This window comes from Bos taurus, chromosome 10 (genome assembly GCF_002263795.3).
Source record: "Bos taurus isolate L1 Dominette 01449 registration number 42190680 breed Hereford chromosome 10, ARS-UCD2.0, whole genome shotgun sequence".
Classification (NCBI taxonomy): Eukaryota; Metazoa; Chordata; class Mammalia; order Artiodactyla; family Bovidae; genus Bos; species Bos taurus.
In genome coordinates, this window is record NC_037337.1 from 61178337 (window position 1) to 61200540 (window position 22204).

General features: G+C 37.8%; 1 protein-coding gene across 3 annotated transcripts in view; it reads left to right on the plus strand.

Annotated features, from left to right (window-relative positions):
* The first annotated feature begins 4023 nt into the window (after positions 1 to 4023).
* Positions 4024 to 22204, plus strand: part of SECISBP2L (SECIS binding protein 2 like) — a 60763-nt gene continuing 42582 nt past the window's right edge. For 2 of the 3 annotated variants that reach the window (XM_024998056.2, XM_024998057.2), the window contains exons 1-4: positions 4024 to 4195; positions 11441 to 11619; positions 16044 to 16368; positions 18005 to 18140. In XM_024998056.2, the coding sequence (XP_024853824.1) occupies positions 4172 to 4195; positions 11441 to 11619; positions 16044 to 16368; positions 18005 to 18140 (664 nt within the window). In that variant the 5' untranslated portion in view covers positions 4024 to 4171. Of the gene's footprint in view, positions 4196 to 11440; positions 11620 to 16043; positions 16369 to 18004; positions 18141 to 18204; positions 21580 to 22204 lie in introns of those variants that run through there. The other variant, XM_059890868.1, reaches the window with a different exon arrangement.

The following is a 22204-nucleotide window of genomic DNA, read 5'->3' on the forward strand; positions in this document are numbered from 1 at the left end:
CAGATCCCACGTGCTGCAGAGCAACTAAGCCGACTGCACCATAACTGCTGAGTCCGTGTGCCACAAATAAGACCTGACTCAGCCAAATAAATATATTTTAAAAAGCAGTTTACGAAATGGCAACCCACTCCAGTACTCTTGCCTGGAAAATTCCATGGACTGAGGAGCCTGGTAGGCTACAGTCCATGGGGTCGCAAACAGTCAGACATGACTGAGTGACTTCACTTAGGAAAAATAAAACAAAACTTCGCTACTTTTCCTACCAGACCACCTGATCTACCTCTTGAGAAATTTGTATGCAGGTCAGGAAGCAATAGTTAGAACTGGACATGGAACAACAGACTGGTTCCAAATAGGAAAAGGAGTTCGTCAAGGCTGTATATTGTCACCCTGCTTATTTAACTTATATGCAGAGTACATCATGAGAAACGCTGGACTGGAAGAAACACAAGCTGGAATCAAGATTGCCAGGAGAAATATCAATAATCTCAGATATGCAGATGACACCACCCTTATGGCAGAAAGTGAAGAGGAACTCAAAAGCCTCTTGATGAAACTGAAAGAGGAGAGTGAAAAAGTTGGCTTAAAGCTCAACATTCAGAAAACAAAGATCATGGCATCCGGTTCCATCTCTTCATGGGAAATAGATGGGGAAACAGTGGAAACAGTGTCAGACTTTATTTTTCTGGGCTCCAAAATCACTGCAGATGGTGACTGCAGCCATGAAATTAAAAGAATCACTGCAGATGGTGACTGCAGGCATGAAATTAAAAGACGCTTACTCCTTGGAGGGAAAGTTATGACCAACCTAGATAGCATATTCAAAAGCAGAGACATTACTTTGCCAACAAAGGTTCGTCTAGTCAAGGCTATGGTTTTTCCTGTGGTCATGTATGGATGTGAGAGTTGGACTGTGAAGAAGGTTGAGCACTGAAGAATTGAAGCTTTTGAACTGTGGTGTTGGAGAAGACTCTTGAGAGTCCCTTGGACTGCAGTGAGATCCAACCAGTCCATTCTGAAGGAGATCAGCCCTGGGATTTCTTTGGAAGGAATGATGCTAAAGCTGAAACTCCAGTACTTTGGGCACCTCATGGGAAGAGTTGACTCACTGGAAAAGACTCAGATGCTGGGAGGGATTGGGGGCAGGAGGAGAAGGGGACGACAGAGGATGAGATGGCTGGATGGCATCACTGACTCGATGGACATGAGTCTCAGTGAACTCCGGGAGTTGGTGATAGACAGGGAGGCCTGGCATGCTGCGATTCATGGGGTCGCAAAGAGTCGGACACGACTGAGCGACTGAACTGAACTGAATATTCCAATGTATGTGGCACACACCCACACCGCCACACACATCTTCTTTATTCGCTGATCTTCTTTATCTCTTTAATTATCGATGGATACTTAAGTTGCTTCCATATTTTAGTTACTATAAATAACTCTGTAATAAACATGGAGGTGAATACCTCTTTTTGAGCTAATGTTTTTGGTTTCTTCAGGGAAATACCCGGAAGTAGAAGTGCTAGATCATATGATAGTTCTCATCTGCATATTTTGAGGAACCTCCATATTGTCTTCCTTAGTGGCTGCACCAACTTTCATTCTGACCAAGAGTGTACAAGGGTTCCCTTTGCTCCACATCCTTGCAAACATTTGTTATTTATTGCCATTTTGACCGGAGAAGGCAATGGCACCCCACTCCAGTATTCTTGCTTGGAAAATCCATGGACGGAGGAGCCTGGTAGGCTGCAGTCCATGGGGTTGCGAAGAGTCGGACACGACTGAGCGACTTCACTTTCACTTTCCTGTATTGGAGAAGGAAATGGCAACCTGCTCCAGTGTTCTTGCCTGGAGAATCCCAGGGATGGTGGAGCCTGATGGGCTGCTGTCTATTGGGTTGCACAGAGTCAGACATGACTGAAGCGACTTAGCAGCAGCAGGGGTATCTTATGGCTAAAGACACCATGGGGGAAATTCTAAAAATTCAGAGTTCTTTTTACCTTTCAAGTGTGAAGCAAGATGATCATCTGTTAGTTTACATAACTATATATTATAAATAGTTTAGTTTTTCTGAGCAAACCTAAATTCATTCAGCATTCACTGATAGACACTAGAGACTTAACATTACACGAATCATTCATGTATGTAACCATAATATATATATGAGCCTAAGCACATAAACACACACACACACACACACACACACACACACAAAATTTGAGGAAGTAGAGCTACTAAAACTAAATAAATGAGAGATCTTTACACACAAATATGTTTCTCCTCAGAAATAATTTCTGCTGCCAGCCTTGATCTAAGTCTTATTAACTTTACATAACTCCTTTCACCAGGTCAAAATATAGTACCAACTTAAGTACAGTTGGGGGCTCCACAACTTCTTGAAGTCCTATTCAAATAAAACTAGACTATTGAGCCAGACTAACTGAAAAGGCAAAGCAAGTTTTTACTGAAGCATAACAAAGCAAGCTTCTCAAAATTCTTCTCCAGCTGTGTATCTCCACACCAGTCCTTCAAAACAGGAGCCACCTCTACTCTCTTCTTTCACTTAAGTATAATTTAGCTTTGATGCTTTGATGCTGTTGAACTGTGGTGCTAGAGAAGACTCTTCAGAGCATCTTGGACAGTAAGGAGATCAAACCAGTCAATGTTTAAAGAAATCAACCCTGAATATTCACTGGAAAGATTGATGCTGAAGCTGAAGCTCCAATACTTTGGCCAGCCTGATACCAAGAATCGACTCATTGGAAAATACCCTGATGCTGGGAAACCTTGAGGGCAGGAGAAGGGGGTGACAGAGGATGAGATGACTGGATGGCACCCCCCGACTCAGTGGACATGAGTTTGAGCAGACTCTGAGAGATAATGAAGGACAGTGAAGCCTGGCATGCTGCAGTCCATAGGGTGGCAAAGAGTTGGGCATGCCTTAGCAACTGAACAACAAGCTTTTATTTTTTCTTCCTTACCCTGGAACTGACCAGCAAACAAGAACTCTTAGGGTATGTGTTGGAGGATGTGTTTGAGGAGATATCCAGAGGCAATCCACAATGATTACCAAGTGTCCAATCTCATGGCAGTCTCTTTCCTCGAGGAACTAAGGAATCGAAGGTAAGAGGAACAATCAATAAGCACGGTGGAAAGGCAACATACCAGAGTATGTTACCTGTTGAGTGGTGGGAAAAATTAGGGGTTCTGAGATAGGGCAGAGAAGCCTGAAGGTGAGCCTAGGGTTGAACTTGGTCCTTGACAATGAATTACCTAACCACTATTTGTGGAGCTTCCTGTCTCATTTCTCAGTAGTCGCCATACTGTGGTATTCTCCTTTACAGTTAAGGCTTCCTTTAGCCAGATGACAAAAGAAAGAATAACATTATGTACAGGCAGCTAAAACCTCTTCCGATATACCAGAGGTAGTTTGGGATGAGAAAGTGGTCTCTGGGCAAATAATCCACTTGCCAATGCAAGAGACACCGGTTCCAACCCTAGTTTGGGAAGGAAGATCTCCTGAAGTAGGAAATGACAAACAGTTCCAGTATTCTTGCCTAAAAAATTCCATAGACAGAGGAGCCTGGCGGGCTACAGTTCATGATAGGATTGCAGAGTCCCACAGGACTGAGACTGACAGACTCAAGTGGTCTCCGAAGTCGCTCAAGTCCTCAAAACGCGCGTGTCCGAGTGGCTCCACACTCCTTAGTTTAGCAGTCCAGAGGGGCAGTTAAGTCCCACGCAAAGCGCAGAGCGGCTCAGGGAACATGCTACTCGGAATGTCCAGCTGGCCTCAGCCTCCAGAACGGCCAGCTCGCGTTGGATTTCCGCCAGCTCAGGCCGCCTGCGATCACTCCGACCACTGCCCCTGTGGGCCTCCGCCCCCTTCTTTCCCTTCCGCGCTCCGCCATTTCCGACTACGCCTCTAGCTCATTTGGGCCCTCCTCGGCTTCCGTCCCAGATGATCCCTCCCCGAGGCTGCCGCTGCCCCCTCCTCCCGGAGCTGGGGCCGCCTCCTCGGCCAGTGGCGTAGCCGGACTCTGCGTCGCGGCCAGCTAGATAGGGGCGGAGGTCCGGAGCCCGGTCTCGACCCGAGCGGGGGGCCATGGAGAAAGCGGCCCGAGGCACTCTTCACACCGACTAACGCGGGCCCGTTGCGGCTGCAGGCGCCATGGACCGAGCCCCCGCAGACCAGGTACGCGGGCTTGAGCCAGGCCGGTCGGGCCGGGAGCTGGGGGTCGCGGCCGCGGCTTCCTCCCGAGCGGGCCCTGGTCTCCGAGCGTGGGCCCGGACGGCCGGAGCCCTCGGGTTCCTGCTGGCGCAGACCTCCTTTCCCCGGGATCCTGGCGGCGCCCCTCTTCTGCATTGTTTCAGATGCTGTCTCGAGCTTGGAGGCTTTTCCAGCTCTGATTTCCCCCGGGCTGGGGATTTGCTTTTGGCCGCCCTGACTTGTTTGGTGAAAGGGGCCAGAAGATTCCCAAGTTGTCCGTTCTTTCCCGAGAGAGGGTTTATAACTTCACCAAATACTAACCCCCCTCCCCCTTCCCTTCAGTTCTGGAATGTGTTTTTAAGGTGGAAAGGCTTCTCGCTTAGAAAAACTGTCAGGGAATGTGATAACTACAGATGATGGAGGGGTTATGGGCTTTTTAAGACCTACGTTCCCTTGAGCGAAGCATTGTTTTTGCAGTGGTTTTATGGAGGTGTTCCTTTTTAGATATGAAATACTGCGGTTTCCCTTTGCCCTTCTAGCCAGTTATTTTGCCCCCCCCCCCAAAATAATAGTGTTTTTGAAACATCGATTTTATATTTTAAAGGTGTAGGACCCGAAGGACGAGTTCATTTCCGAGCCCGTTTTCGTATTCACGAAGTCCCATTAATGTTTCAGTTGCATCAAATTATTGACTATCCAAGCTAGTAGGTGCTGGGAGGCTGGGATGGTGACAGTGTTTAAAAAAAAGGGAAAAAATCTAAAATAATAGTTTTCTTCCCTCCAAAAAGTTTCAGTATTTTCCATTCTGAGATCTGTATGAAGGGATTTAATTTGATGAAATCGAAGTTTACTCACTGTCCATTCCCCCTCTTCAGTTGAAGGCCTTGCCCAGTAATGAACTCGGCAAATAGATAAAGGAAAAAGATTAGGGGTTAGCCCGATGACTTTACAAATGGATAATTAACACCTGAATAACGAGACAAGATTTCCCAAATTCTTGTATTTGTATATATGTAGCTGGTATATTTATGTGTATATATGTAGCTAGTCAGAGGGAGTTCAGATTTTGAAATAGGTCTCTTTCAGCAGACAGCAGCTTCCTGGTTGTGGATATTTGTTTTGTTTTTTTCTTTTTTTTTTTTTTTTCCTTTGTATAAAAATCTTTATTTAAAAAAAGCTTGTGTGAATATGACTGAAAACACAAGCGAGTTTTACGAAACAGTTTGTGCATTTACCAAAGCAAAACTGATGGGGACCCCTTGACAAATTAATTCAGGCTTTCCTGTGACCCAAGGTATTTTATATGTCCCCTATATCCAGTTTAATGAAAAATAATTTTCCAAGATACCTATCAAAAAACACCCGAAATTTCAAAGCCTGAGAAGTGAATAAGAAATTTTCTTGAATGATTTTCCAGTACATGTGTCACTAATGAAAGGGTTAAACATTTTGTTTCTTCACTGGGATGACAGAACTGTAACTAGTAATGCTGTCATGTATATACTTATGGTTCCATGTATATATATATATATATATATACTTATGGTTCCTTTCATCCCAGAGGAAATGTAATTAACTATTTAGATGGTAACTTTTAGCATAGTTATTTGTATGTAATTATCTTGACAGCAAGTGCTATGAGCAAATTCTTTAGAGAGCCTCTTTGTCTTTCATCCCGTTTCTTTCCAGAGTTCACAACCTATTAAAATTTTGTAGAAATTTAAGCTTCAGAAAGAAACATAAATGTAGGTTTTCTGTTGAAGAATTTTTTTTTTTTTTCTCTCCAGTACCTCCTACCTCTTCCCTTAGCCTAATCCTAGGGGATTATGAGAGAATAATTTGAATCAATTGCTCTTTCCCCCACACATACACTCACAGAAAGCTGAGATCCCCAAAAGTGATGCCGCTTTGCCTAGTTCATGCTGTAAGCAGTTAATTCAGGGGTCCATGGATGACCTGGAAGGAGTCTACTTCATTTTAAATTAGCACTTTTCTGATGGCAAAACTCCATTATTTTCATTATATTCTCATATTCATCATTGAAAAAAGGCACAGAACTATTAACTTAATGATAGATGAGGGGCTGGAACTGAGATCTGTCCACTGTGTGGAGTTCTTGATTGCTTTCACTATACCACTGAGTAATGTAATGGCTTTTCCAAGTTATTTGGAATGTACTTTTATATTTTTACTAAATGAATTTAATAAGTAAAAGTCATTAAAAACAGATGCCACATGTGCTGAATTTCCGTTTTTCTCTCAAAACATTTATTTTAAACCAGTGTTGGTTTATATTCAGAATTTCTGGGAATGTCTACAGCGTTAAAACTTATAATATTATAGTGGTTGACTATTCATAGAAGTTTGATTTTTAAAGACTAGTACTAATACAGACTTTCTGCATTTTGTCTTAAATCCTTGGAGTATTGCACAAGTGTAACTTAAAAAATATCTAAGCGTGTTTTGCCTGAAGACATTCATGTTGTAGTTCTTGGAATTATGTCTTGTTTTTATATATATATATATGTATAAAATCTTTGTATAAAAGGATAAATTCTGTGTGTGTTGATCAAGATAATAAAAAGCAAGTTACTGGGAATACATGCTAGCTAGTAATCTTAACTGTAGTAATGACTATTTGAAAAAATGTTATAACCATAAGAGAATCTCAGGAGTAACCTCTTTTAGCAAGACTGTTTTAAATCAAAATGAGTAGCTTATTTTAATTGCCAGAGGTAGTTCTGAGAAAGGATGCTGCTTAGTATAGTGCATTAAAAAAAAAAATCTGTTTTGTTTATTTAGCTGTGCCGGATCTTAGGTGTTTTTTTTTCCCCTGTCCTTAAAGGGGAAAAAAAAAAAAACTGATATAAAGGGATGTGAAGACTAAATAATGGAGTTTGTTTATAAAGTTTTTGTATTTCTATTTTTAGGACATTTAGGACAGTGTTTTGAGATTTAAAAAAAAAAATAAACAGTGGCTTTAGAAGTGACAGAACACTTGAGGTTGACAGTCTCTTTTGTATTATCAAATAATTTAAACTCGGGCTTAGTTTTTAGTACATTAATGTTAGATGAGTTCTTTTAAAGTAATTTGCAAAATTATTGATCACTAATGCCTTTAATTCTTAGAAAACCAGATGTGTGATAAGTGTATATGGTTTCATGCAAAGAACTGTTTACCAATTAAGGTATAATATTATCTGGGTTATAATTTTTTCTTTAAATAATTATAAATGTCAAATAGAGTCAGCACTGCAAACTAAATGTATTCTAAATAAGTTACTCTAAAGTGTTTTTTATTCAGTAATACTTAGAGTTAGCTTTTATAGATCTAAGTAAGCTATTGCCTTAACATTTTAAAAATGCTTTTGTAATCAAAAAGAAAGTAAATAATGCTCATTTAGTGAAAATATCATTTGGAAATTTAAAAAGGCATTTTTTTCCCCTAAGCTTTTAAGTCAAAGGGGACTTTAAAAGTGCAATTAAAAAAATTTTAAAACATAATAAAATACTGCATATTAAAATGTATGGGATGTGGCTGAAGCTATACTCTGAGGCAAAGGCATAGTCATAAATGTTTTCGCTGTTCAGCATTTTAAAAGGAAGTTAAAAATTAAGCATCCAAGGAAAGAAGTGGGGGTGGGGGGAGAACTCCTCAAAGAAAGAAAGAAAATTCCAAACACTAGTATTAAATTTAGAAAGTTAGGTTTTAAAAAAGTACCATCAGAGTTTAACAAGATTAAATGTGGTCCATTTTAAGAAAAGAGGGAAAATGTATGAATAGGAAAGCAAGTAGGCAGAGTCTAAGTTAAATGCTTTGATTTTTCTCTTCAGTATTTTCTAAAGTCTTGCAAAACTTGATATGTATAACTACTGATTTATTTAGTCAAGTGGCTTACTTTCAGTAAAAGACGTTCCAGAAAACAATAAAGCCAGCAGGTATTTCTTAAGCACATTTTCCTTCAGAAGACATTTATTTTATCTTTGGTCATGATATATAAAACATCTTAGTGTTTGATACATCCTATTTACCTTAATATAGCAAGAACGTGGAGGGTTTCCATAGTCTTATTTGTTCTGTGGGTGTGTAGTACGTACTGACATTTCACTGTGGGAGCATGCTTTATTATGTTCTACTTCAGTTTTGATTTTAAGTGGGTGTCATTTTTCTATTGCTTTCTGGGGAAATTGTTTGTACTCTTCTGAAAGTTCCATCTCAGAGGAATTTAGTCTGCATTTTCTGTTGATGTGTGCTTCATACTAGTGTGGTGCTCTCTTCAGTGCATGAGCTCAGTGTGTATTTGTTAAATTATACAGGCTCTCAGTGATCTGAATGCATTTGTTTAATAAACTTTTAAATAAGGTTTCTACAGTTTCTTGTTCAAAACAGGTTTCTGGGATTATGATTTTTCATTAACTTGGAAAATTCTGAAGTAATTTCTGAAAGATAAAGGTAATTTTACAGTACAGTGTCTTTTTTTTTTTTTTTTTTTCCTTTTTTTTAGCAAATAGCAGTACAGGAGTAGATTTTGTTCTGTTTAGACTTCTTCCATTATTTTATTTTCTTTAAGGAGACAAAAATTTCTTAACGGTCATGGCATAAATAGACTAAACAGAAATACAAACTGAGGAGTATCATTGTATGAAGTAACTAGTTAATTTTTTCATAACATTTTGTTGTCTACTATGTAAGACATTTTTTCCTTTAATTTCTATATTAATGAAATAACTGCCAAAATCTGTTGCTTGCTTAACATATTATCTGTATGACTTTTATTATGTGAAATTTTAAAAAATATTTTGCCATATGAACATTACTTTTCAGGCCTGAGGACAGCTGAGGCTGCATTTTGATGTATGATGCTGAAGGCCCCAAAGTCACGACAAACAACTTTTAAAACCATAGGGAGTTGTAACTGTGGGAGAAAGTTTGCCAGTCTGTTCCTACTAGTGACATCTTCTGTTTGTGCAGCTGTTGACTACAGCAGCTTCTCTTTTTTGGTAAAAACAAAGGATCATTTCAGTGTTTGTGAGTTTTATTGTTGAATGCCAATATCTAGAATTGCACTTAGAATAGAAGCCAATACAGACTTAAATTTTTGGGGACATATACGGTGTATATGTACAGATATTAGTTATAAATTATGCATGACACTTTTTGAGTAGTGGTTACTTAAATTCACAAAACATATAAAGAACAGATGAGACTAGGTATTAAAAACTTGTTGCAAAACAAAACAAAAAACTTTTTTTTTGTTTTTGGCTAGTCTGGTGGTTTGTGGGGTATTTGTTTCCTCACCAGGGATTGAACCCGTGCCCCCTGCAGTGGAAGTGGAATCCTAAACACTACACTGTTGGGAAAGAGCAAGGATATGAATTTGTTGTTACAAAGTAATTTATGAATTGGTATTATTTGGGGGTATCAGGAAAAGTTATTTTTAAATTGCCTTATTTCTTTATATTAGTATTCTTAGTTTTTTTTCATATGGGACTGAGAATTTAATATAACCATATACCTTGAATTAGAAGAAAAAATTCAAATGTCTTCTAGCCCAGATTTATAAAGCTGTTCAGGATTCTCATACGTTCAAAGGTTGATATTTTAGACCTTAATAAGTTTTGAGTCCTAATAACTATCATAGTGAAAATCACCGACCTATATACTATTAACATTTGTTTTTGCCTCCTATGTTGGAATTCAAGAAACCAACTCACACATTATTTATGAGTACAATTATGTTATCTATTTCAGATTTGGTCAGTAGTATAAAAGTAGACATCAAAGTTACATCAGGTGGGGAGGAAGGATATTGAATTGATACTGCTGTATAGTTCAGATTTCTTCCCTAGACATGTGTTTTCAAATGTTCACAATGAACTGTTTTTGAACAGTTTGAAAAAAGGCTGTATATTCAGCACATATATTTAGCATGTCAAGTCTTTTCTTTAGATTTTTTTGGATTTTCTACTAATTACTTTTGTGAGACACATGCATGAAATTTATTCAGAGAAATATGCCTTGATGGGAGCTTCTAATAAATGCCATCCCAGTGGGGAAAAAGTTCTGGTTAGATCTATTGCTTTCACGTAGTTGATTTGAGTTGTTGAAATATTGGGTTGCATTCCACTCACTGGTTTTGCAAAGTGTTTATCTTTTAATATTGTTATGTTTGTGGGTTTTTCCCCCCAAGTCACCTTGAGATGTTTGTAGTTTTTTAACATTCTCCTTTTACAGAATGTGCCTATAGATTATTTTATACTAAAATCTTAAAAATTTTAGTTAAATATAGCAAACACAGAAAGAAAAATGCACAAAACCAGTGTACAGCTAAATGAGTTATTGGATGAAGACCTTGTGTCACCCATGTTAGGATACAGGATTTTGTTGGGTGCCTCAGAAGCTCTGCCAGGTGCCTCTTCCCAATCACAGCTTCCTCTTTCCTGAGAGTAATTCCTATCCTGACGTTCATGGCTCTTCTTTACTTTTCTTTATAGTTTTGTCCCCAATTTGTGCATCCTTAGTATGGTACTTTACTATGTTTAAACCTCTATAGATTTATAAGAGAAGATAAAAATAAACTAACATGGAGCACGAATTCTGGATTACCTTATTTCCTCGGTTTGTTTGCTGGAAAGCTGAAGTGCTCACTTTTTTCTCAATTTAACTGTGAAGCCAAAGTTTTTCTCCCTTGTGCTAAGTTGTTTTTTTCATTTATTGTAGACATTATCCTTCCTTTTAATTTAACCATACTAATCTAATTTCCTGCAATGGACAGAAATAAACTTTTTTAGGCTATTCAAACAAATATAGAGTAGTTATCCTTCAGAACTCTGTTCAGTGATTTTTTTCCACTAACAAAATTAACTTAAAACACAATGTTTTGTCTGAAGAGCGAGTTTGTTTTTTGTTTTGTTTTGTTTTTTTACTACCAGCTTTATTTTTGGATTCCAAGGTATGACTTCCTTGTACTCTTGATTGTTTTAACAGCTTTGGTTATGTAAGAAATGACTTCATTGAAATGTAGTAACCTTTGATAAAGTTTTTATCCAGTTGATGGCTTTGTCTAAATAACATAATCAGATTAAAATTTTAAAATGTGACCTTGCTCTTCTTTTGAATGTTTTGTGAATACTGAGAAGACTGTCTCTTTTATTGTTTTATTGTTGTGAATTTGTATTATTTAAGTTTTTGCTTGTTTGTTAGTAATGTGTTTCACTTTCTCTTTGAAGAATGTCAAGCTGTCAGCTGAGGTAGAACCATTTATTCCCCAGAAGAAGAATCCTGATACATTTATGATCCCTATGGCACTCCCAAATGATAATGGAAATGTTTCTGGTGTAGAACCAACTCCAATTCCCAGCTACCTGATTACCTGTTATCCATTCGTGCAAGAAAACCAGTCCAATAGGTAATTTGTTTATTATTATTTTCTTTTGGTGGGGGAAGAAAGGGGTAGGGAAATGTAGAAGTTTGCAAAGCACACGTCTTAACTTTTTCCTTTTGTAACTTTTAAGTATTAACTATTTCTCTACTTTCTAAGAGGAGTAAATGAAACCAAATGATGTAGAAATTTAAAAATTGTTGGCATGGATTATTATTATTTTCTCATTCTTTCTAAGAGAAAATGGAATTCTTTGTATCTCCTATAATAAGTTATTGAAATTTTTTTGAAATAAACTGACTCAACGGGAGGAAGGAATTATTCAGAAAGAGGTGAACAGAAAACCTTTTTTTGAGGATAGGCATATAATCCTAATTGCCAAGACAGTCTGTTCTAAGAAGACTATATCAAGGGATGGCCCTTAACTTTGAAGCTTCTGTGGCCAGTTAGCTTATTGTATCTTTAGACTCTGTAGTTTAAATTTAGTTTCTGTGCTATGGTCACAGAGTGATTTAGCAAAATGCTTACAGCTCGGATACTGTGTGACCTAGTGGTTAGGGTGTGTCTTGTGATAGTCCCGATAGCCTTTCTAACCCTGCTTAGACTGTCTGAATGATTAGCACTTCATTGGTGTAGTTCATTTTATTGCTGTATGAAAGTACTTTCAGCATGTTTCATATTATATCACACATTAAAATTGTACTTCTAGCACTATAGGATAAATGGATGAGGTAGCTGGACTCTAGCCTTTGCCCAGCCACCCCTGAGGGCTAAGGCAAGTCAATATTTCTACACATGTTTAACCATTGTGTCACACTAGTGTGTTCAGGCACATTCTTTGAGAAATTCTGGATAGATGAGATATATGGTCAGTAAATTACTCTCTCAGGTATTAAATTTTCAAGTTAATACTCTAGAACTCTTTAATAGTTTGGGGGATTAGGCACAGTAGAAGCTAAAGGATTCTGTTCAATTGAGTCAAGGGAAATAGATTTAAGGGACTATATCTGATAGATAAGAGTGCCTGATGAACTATGGACGGAGGTTCGTGACACCGTACAGGAGACAGGGATCAAGACCATCCCCATGGAAAAGAAATGCAAAAAAACAAAATGGCTGTCTGGGGAGGCCTTACAAATAGCTGTGAAGAGAAGAGAAGCTAAAAGCAAAGGAGAAAAGGAAGGATCTAAGCATTTGAATGCAGAGTTCCAAAGAATAGCAAGAAGAGATAAGAAAGCCGCCTTCAGCGATCAATGCAAAGAAATAGAGGAAAACAACAGAATGGGTGATCTCTTCCATAGAGATCTCTTCAAGAAAATTAGAGATACCAAGGGAACATTTCATGCAAAGATGGGCTCGATAAAGGACAGAAATGGTATGGACCTGACAGAAGCAGAAGGTATTAAGAAGAGGTGGCAAGAATACACAGAACTATACAAAAAAGATCTTCACAACCCAGATAATCACGATGGTGTGATCACTGACCTAGAGCCAGACATCCTGGAATGTGAAGTCAAGTGGGCCTTAGAAAGCATCACTATGAACAAAGCTAGTGGAGGTGATGGAATTCCAGTTGAGCTATTTCAAATCCTGAAAGATGATGCTGTGAAAGTGCTGCACTCAATATGCCAGCAAATTTGGAAAACTCAGCAGTGGCCACAGGACTGGAAAAGGTCAGTTTTCATTCCAATCCCAAAGAAAGGCAATGCCAAAGAATGCTCAAACTACCGCACAATTGCACTCATCTCACACGCTAGTAAAGTAATGCTCAAAATTCTCCAAGCCAGTCTTCAGCAGTATGTGAACCATGAACTTCCTGATGTTCAAGCTGGTTTTAGAAAAGGTAGAGGAACCAGAGATCAAATTGCCAACATTTGCTGGATCATGGAAAAAGCAAGAGAGTTCCAGAAAAACATCTATTTCTGCTTTCTTGACTATGCCAAAGCCTTTGACTGTGTGGATCACAATAAACTGTGGAAAATTCTGAAAGAGATGGGAATACCAGACCACCTGACCCGCCTCTTGAGAAACCTATATGCAGGTCAGGAAGCAACAGTTAGAACAGGACCTGGAACAACAGACTGGTTCCAAATAGGAAAAGGAGTACGTCAAGACTGTATATTGTCAACCTGCTTATTTAACTTATATGCAGAGTACATCATGAGAAACGCTGGGCTGGAAGAATCACAAGCTGGAATCAAGATTGCCAGGAGAAATATCAATAATCTCAGATGTGCAGATGACACCACCCTTATGGCAGAAAGTGAAGAGGAACTCAAAAGCCTCTTGATGAAACTGAAAGAGGAGAGTGAAAAAGTTGGCTTAAAGCTCAGCATTCAGAAAATGAAGATCATGGCATCCAGTCCCATCACTTCATGGGAAATAGATGGGGAAACAGCGGAAACAGTGTCAGACTGTATTTTTTTGGGCTCCAGAATCACTGCAGATGGTGATCACAGCCATGAAATTAAAAGATGCTTACTCCTTGGAAGAAAAGTTATGACCAACCTAGATAGCATATTCAAAAGCAGAGACATTACTTTGCCAACAAAGGTTCGTCTAGTCAAGGCTATGGTTTTTCCTGTGGTCATGTATGGATGTGAGAGTTGGACTGTGAAGAAAGTTAAACGCAGAAGAATTGATGCTTTTGAACTGTGGTGTTGGAGAAGACTCTTGAGAGTCCCTTGGACTACAAGGAGATCCAACCAGTCCATTCTGAAGGAGATCAGCCCTGGGATTTCTTTGGAAGGAATGATGCTGAAGCTGAAACTCCAGTACTTTGGCCACCTTGTGCCAAGAGTTGACTCATTGGAAAAGACTCTGATGCTGGGAAGGACTGGGGGCAGGAGGAGAAGGGGACGACAGAGGATGAGGTGCTGGATGGCATCACTGACTCAATGGACATGAGTCTGAGTGAACTCTGGGAGTTGGTGATGGACAGGGAGGCCTGGCGTGCTGCGATTCATGGGATCGCAAAGAGTCGGACACGGCTGAGTGACTGAACTGAACTGAATATTACATTAAGAATCTTTGACCTATATTGGACTATGCTTGAAGTAATTTATAAACTAAAAATACTATTGCAGTATTTGACAGAGTGGCTAAGTGTACAGTATAATTTTAACTTATCTTACCAAATAATCTTTGAGAATTCATGAGTAGGCCAGCCATCAGATTATTTGAAAATATTTTTAGAATTATGGCAGGGAACATTTTTCCCTTGTGCTTTGTCAAGGAATAGTAAGGAAAAGCTCTCTCATCCAGCTCCGTATGACCTCTTAGTCATCAGCGGCAACTGTCTGCAAGGAGGACTGATGAGATGGGAAGGACTGGTGCTTTATAGGAAGGCATCACACTAGAAGAACTCTAATGCTGGAGATAAGATGGCACTGAACAAGCTTGCCTTTTTCTTTTTTTTCTCTTGGACCTCTGGCGCCTGCTTCCATTGTCAAGAAGGGGAGCCAGGGAAAGAGCTGGACTTGGCCAAGTGGTTAGGGGAATATTGGAAAGGAGTAGGAGGCCCTTGGCCTGAACTAAAGAATGGAGGTGGAATAATCAAGTCACCTACTGTAAAGACCACCTTATACAATGATCACATTACCCTGCTTTTTGCAGAGGGCTGTTACAGTTAGTTGCTGCCATTGAATGGGAACTTTGGACTGCCATTACTGGCAGATTCAGCAGATAGGTGTTTAACTTTTAGGCAGAAATATTGTGAGGCTGAGGGAGAGAGCTACAAATAAGAATACTCTGTACATTTTAAATTTTGAAATGCAGTAAACTGTCAGGTTAAATTTCTTTGTGTGTGTGTGTGTGTGTACACACTCAGTCGTGTCTAACTCTTTGTGACCCTTTAGACTGTAGCCCACCAGGCTCCTCTGTCCATGAGACTTTCACGCAAGACTACTGGAGTGGGTTGCCATTTCCTACTCCAGGGGATCTTCCTGACCCAGAGATCAAACCCACAGCTCTTGGATCTCCTACACTGCAGGCAGATTCTTTACCGCTGAGCCATCAGGGAAGCCCGAATTCCTTTATACTGTCAATTAAAATTGTTATTACACATACGTAAAAACTAATTATAGCAAGGAAATTGATAAAAAATGATCTCTTTTTCAGAATTATTATGAGGCTACAGTTGGCACTAGTGGTAAAGAACCTGCCTGCTAATGCAGGAGACTTCAGAGTTGCAGGTTCGATCCCTGAGTTGGGAAGATCCCCTGGAGGAGGGCACGGCAACCCACTCCAGTATTTTTGCCTAGAGAATCCCATGGACAGAGGAGCCTGACAGGCTATGGTCCATAGGGTCACAAAGAGTCAGATACAATGGAAGCAACCTAGCACATTTTATACTGTTATTTTCTTTTATTAAAATAAGTTGAAAATTTGCTTTGTATTATTTTCAGACATGCATGTCAATAGATTTGTTCTTTTTTGATTTGGTTTTACAGACAGTTTCCATTATATAACAATGATATACGATGGCAACAGCCTAATCCAAACCCTGCTGGACCGTACCTTGCTTACCCCATTATATCTGCTCAGCCACCTGTTTCTACAGAGTATACATATTATCAGCTGATGCCAGCACCATGTGCACAAGTCATGGGTTTCTATCATCCTTTCCCTGCACCTTACTCCAACACTTTTCAGGCTGCAAATACTGTCAATACTATAACCACAGAATGCACTGAGCGTCCAAATCACCTTGGACAGGTCTTCCCATTGTCTGGCCATCGAAACAGAAATAGTAATAGAGGACCAGTGGTACCAAAAGTAAGTGACCACATTTGATTGGCTTTTGTGTTGGATATTTCTGTTGTTAGTGTAAGTAATTTGCTACTTGTATCGATTAGCCTTTACTACTGAGTTTTACTTTTTAAAAAACAGTTAAGGATGTAGCATTTTAAAAATAACTTTTCCATTACTTTTGTTCCTCATTCTTTAAATGGGGATAGGATTAACAGTCATTTTCAAGTTAGAGAGTTTATATAAGCGTAATGTACAAATATTTACAAATTATTTTAATTTAGTGATAAAAATTGCATAGTGACACAGTTTTAGTAAGGGATTAGTTTGGCTCCTTTCCTAGCAGTGTTAAGTGGCTAATGTACATCTAATGTACATTAATCTTCAGAAATAAGCAAGAGATATTATGGAAAAGAATATTGAATTAAGTCTCTTCAACTTCATTGTTTTCTATTCTGTCAATTTTTAGTAGGAACAGCACTTTGTTTTTTAGAGAGTGCTTTATTATATGAACACAGGGTCTCCTAGGGCTAAAGAAAATTAAAGATAAATGTGCGAAATGACTTTGTCAACACCAGCCTTTTGACTAAGTTAAAAAAAAAGACACAAAGGCCTTGAAATCACAGAAGAGTTTTAAGGTTAATTCTAGGTGTCTGTTTATTAAGTAAAATATTATTTTTCTATTGAAGCCATAGTGTCAAAGTAAATAAGAAAAACCAGATTTCTTCTTAGCTTCTTTTAGAAGAAGCTTCTTTCAGATTAGCTTCTTTTGAGCTAATGGAAAGCAGAGTGATTAAATGCCTTTTACGTCTGTTATTGTCAAGGAGTTCATGCTTTCCTAGATTCCATTAGCCCAGCCTCTTCGGTGAAAAGTCTATGATGTCTTCTGGCATACTTTTTTCAGGTTAAAATACAAACAAGCTGTAGAAGTTGCTTTGAAAAGCTTATTAGTTTTTGTCCGTGGAAACTTTCTGGGTCAAGGGAAATCCTTTTGGAATATCTGGGAATGAAAAGAAATAAGTATTGGAAATAGACAATAGTATATAACTTTCAAGTATTTAAGTAACATGATTTCTCAGAGTACATTTCCAGCACTTTAAGAAGTTATCTAAGGAGTTAAATTTGGAGTTCTTTTGTATAAATTGCTATTAAATGATGGATACTCATATTTTTAAAAAATGAAGGAAAAGATCAGCTTTTTAATATTTTCTTTTTAAATTCTAAAGCAGAAATTTCTTTTGTACTTCATTGCTCTCATGAAACTAAAATTGAGCTTTTGGATAAGTTACCACCCTTTTTACTGATACTGCCTTTTTAAATAAAAATTTATAACCCCTTGATGTGGTTATACTCTTATTATTTATTATTAAGAAAATTTAAAATGCAAATGACAATTAAAATGAATATATCTCATTAATTATAATAGTATTAATGGTTATTTGAAAAGTAGTATATAAATGTGTATATAATACATTATATCGCCTACTATGATTAGCTGTAGATAATTTAATGAAATCCTAACACAGTAACCCTGTTTCCTCATGGATTGAGAGTCACTCATTTGTAGCCTCATTTAAGTATATTTTTAAAGGATGTATTGATATATTTTATAATGTTTATTAGTACATTGAATAAGATTTTAATTTTTTTTTACTTCAATCAGCAACAACTTACACAACAGCACATAAAAAGCAAAAGACCACTGGTGAAAAATGTAGCTATTCAGAAAGAGACAAGTGCAGCAGGTCCTGATAATCGATCAAAAATTGTGCTACTGGTAGATGCTTCACAGCAAACTGGTAAGGCAAGATTTTTCTTATGTATATACATCATAGATTTAAAAATATTTTTTATTTTATTGAAATATAGTTGATTTACAGTATTGTGTTAATGTCTGCTGTATAGCAGTGATTTCATTTATACATACATATACAGTACATTCTTTTTCATTTTCTTTTCCATTATGGTTTATCATAGGATATTGAACACAGTTTTCTGTCCTCTACAGTAGGGCTTTGTTGTTTGTCCATTCTATATATAACAGTTTGCATCTGCTAATCCCAAACTCCCAATTCACCCCTCCCCCAGCACCGCCCCCGCCCCCAACACACTTCGGCAACCTCAAGTTTGTTCTCTGTGTCTGTATCTGTTGTCATGCATTGACTTTGTAATTGTAGACTCTACCACTTTTTAGGATTTTGGACTTTCAGTCTTCTGTTTATCCCGCAACTTTGTGAAATTCTTTAGGAAAGATGAAACAGTCCCATGTTCTTAAAGTTCTTTCAACTTGGGTGCTGGCTTATATAGTTTTGAGCAGAATTTGAGGTTTCCTTATCCCCTTTCAGTAGTGAAGCAGTTCAGAAATCAGAGATGGAATTTTGAAGACATTATAGAAATTTGAGGGACTCATTTTGGTAGAAGTTAGAATTGTACATATTTTATTTTTCATATGTTTTTTAATAACTAGATTAAAATCCCTTTTAAAACATTCTATAAATATCTTTATAGAAGAACTTATCAAGTTTCGTGTACCATATTTTAGCATAAGATCTGAACCAGACCTATTAGTGGTAACATGTATCCTCAAACAAGTAAAAATTTTGGGCTAGTTATATATCATTTTGTTAAAAGTTTTTGGAGGACTATGTAAACATTAAAGTAAAAAGCTTTATCCTGACAATAGGTAACAGTTAATAAGTAGTTTTAAAATTCTCACTGTTTTCAGTTATATGTGAAATTTCATTTTGTAGCCCGGATAATTAGCTTAATAGCTATAGAGTAGATAGCTGTCTTCTCTCACTCATTGTCATTTAAAAATCCTTATTAATGATTCAGGACTAGATCTGTTCAAAGGCATGTTTGCTTTTTACCCTTTACAGTTTTTACAAAAGTGCTGTCTGGCTTGAAATGAATTAGATGGTACACACTTTCTTTAATTTGTACTGTACCTTTTTTGTTGGACATCCGTTCAGTTATCCTTTGACAATTCCTTAGGTTCATTAGGAGTAAGAAAGTATCTGGGAATCAGTCAAAAAACAGCTTGCTGATAGTACAATCATTGTATGGTTTGTAGGGCATAAAGTGATAAGATTAACAGACTGACGAATGCTTGGAATGGTTTATGATAAAGAGCCATAAGGTAATATATGACAAACTTCTGTATGTTTTGGTTGTTCCTAGACACAGTGACCCATTTCTACATGCTTTGAACCCTAAGAACTACTTTAAAAATTTGTTCTAACGTCTTTGGTTTGCTCATTAAGTGACTACAAAGACAACCTTCTGAATCTAAAGAATTAGAAAGGGGAAAGATGAAGATATAATTTGAGTAGAAGATTATACCTTCTATCAGTATTCTTATTCTTCAGGTTGTTCTTAATTTATCAGGATGAATTGATGTCAGTTATAGGTAGAATGCAAATTATGGTTTAAGGAATTTGTAATACATTTTTACTCTTGAACACAAGCTTGTATTATTTAAAAGAATTTAGTAAGATGGCTAGGTATAAAATAATACACAGAAGTTAATTATAAGTGTGTTACCAACAATCAGCCTTCCCTGGTGGCTCAGACGGTAAAGCGTCTGCCTACAATGCGGGAGACCTGGGTTCGATTCCTGGGTTGGGAAGATCCCCTGGAGAAGGAAATGGCAACCCACTCCAGTATTCTTGTCTGGAAAATCCCATGGACGGAGGAGCTTGGTTGGCTACTGTCCATGGGGTTGCAAAGAGTCAGACACGACTGAGCGACTTCACTATCACTATCACCAACAATCAGAATTTAAGAAAATATATCATTTACAATAGCAACAAAAATACAGTTTCTGGGATAAAGCTGACAAAGTATAAGACATTTATACTGAAAACTAACTTTATTATAGGACATTTTAAAAAAACCTAAATCGCTCATTCAGGATGATTTGATGTTGCAAGTGGCATTTTTCCCTTTGTTAATCTACATATTCAGTGCATTTCTGATCAAAATTCCAATGGGGATTTTTGGAGAACTTGACAAACTAATTTCTAAAATAAAAGAGCACTGATCTGAAAAGAGCCACGACTTCCCTGGAAAAGAACATTTCCTCTTGGGAATTTCCTGGTGGGTCAGTGGCTAGAACTCTGCTTCTGCTTTGGGGAGCATGAGTTCAGTCCCTGGTTAGGGAATTAAGATCTCACATGCCACATGATATGGCTAAAAAAATAAAAATTAAAAAAAATTTTTTTAATTAAAAGCATTTTTAAAAAGTATTAAAAGAATTTTTTTTCTAGATAGCAAGACCTACTAAGCCATTTATTTTTTATAGGCTTATATAAAAATATATAAAATACAGTATACAAAGATTAAACAGAACAGAGTCCCAGAAACAGACCCGTATATGTGAAAACATATACAAGGAAAATGACAGAGATAGCATTACAGACCCTTAACATATACATCATGCAAATCTTATGTTTTTAATTGTTATTAATTGATTGATTAATTTTTATATCATGCAAATCTGTTCCAGATGGATTAAGGACTTAAATGAGAAAACCTCATGTAGAAGAAAATATAGGCAGATATCTTTATGATTGCATGGAGAAAACTTTATAAAATTACGAATTTCTACTTATCAAGAGTGAATGAAGGGGCTTCCCTGGTGGTTCACTGGTAAAGAATTGCCTGCCAATGTAGGAAACTCAAGTTCAGTCCCTTGTCCAGGAACATCCTGCATGGCACAGAGCAACTAAGCCTGTGCCACAACTTTTGAGCCTGTGCTCTAGAGCCTAGAAATGCAACCACTGAGGCCACGAGCCACAGCTACTGAAGCCTGCACGCCCTAGAGCCTGTGCTCCGCAACAAGACAAGCTGCTGCAGTGAAGTTTGAGCACTGCAACTGCAGAGCAGCTCCCAGTAGCCACCTCTAGAGAAAGCACACACGTGCAGCAGCAAAGACTTAGCACAGCCAAAAGGAAAAAAAAAAGAGTGAATGAAGGAACAAGTCATAAATCTTGGAAAGGATTTTACCATGTATGTAACTGACAAAGGATTAGTATGAGGACATAGGAAGAATTCGTAAGAATCAGTAAGAAAATGATCTCACCTTGCACTCAGGGCCCCTGGAATGCAGTGCTGCCAGGGAGCTGAAACACTTTGGCAGAACTATAGGAATCTTTGTTTTGACCCAGTTGGCCTGCTGAGGACAGTGTATCCAAATGGAATCTCCTCCCAGAAAGAAAAGGAACTGTTTGATTAAAGGTGTGTATTCTGCAGCAGCACACAGAAAACCACTGAAAACTTCTCAATGTCCAGTAACAGGCAACAAGTCCAAAGAGGTGCCCAGGACATCCACTCAGTGAACTAATATGGAACCTTCATATATTATAATTAACAAAGAACATATATATAATTAAACAGCACAACTGAAAATTATATTGATTCTGTATAAAAGTTATATATAGAAAAATTGTGATTGTGAAAAAAAGGGTTGTGGGGAAAATTATGTAGTAAAAGGAATTTTAGTGGTGTGCTGGGTTGGGAGGAGTTGGTAAGAGGTCTTGTTTTTTAAAATGCTTTGTAATTACAATTTGTGAAATACAAAAATGAGAAATAGGCAACTTAGTAGAAAAATAGACAGAAATCAATCCAAAAGTAAAACTAACAAGTATTTCACAGAGGGGAAAACATACATGGCTATTCTCAACCTCATTATTAAGCAGGAAAATGCAAATTAAAATCTGCAATGAGCCATCTTTTTATACCCAGCAATTGGGAGAAATTACAGCCTAGAGGACAGTGTCTAGTATTTGGTGAATATGTGCACCAGCGGGGTTATTTATATCCTGCTCTTAGAGTGCAAACTGTTTGAACCACCTTTGAAAAA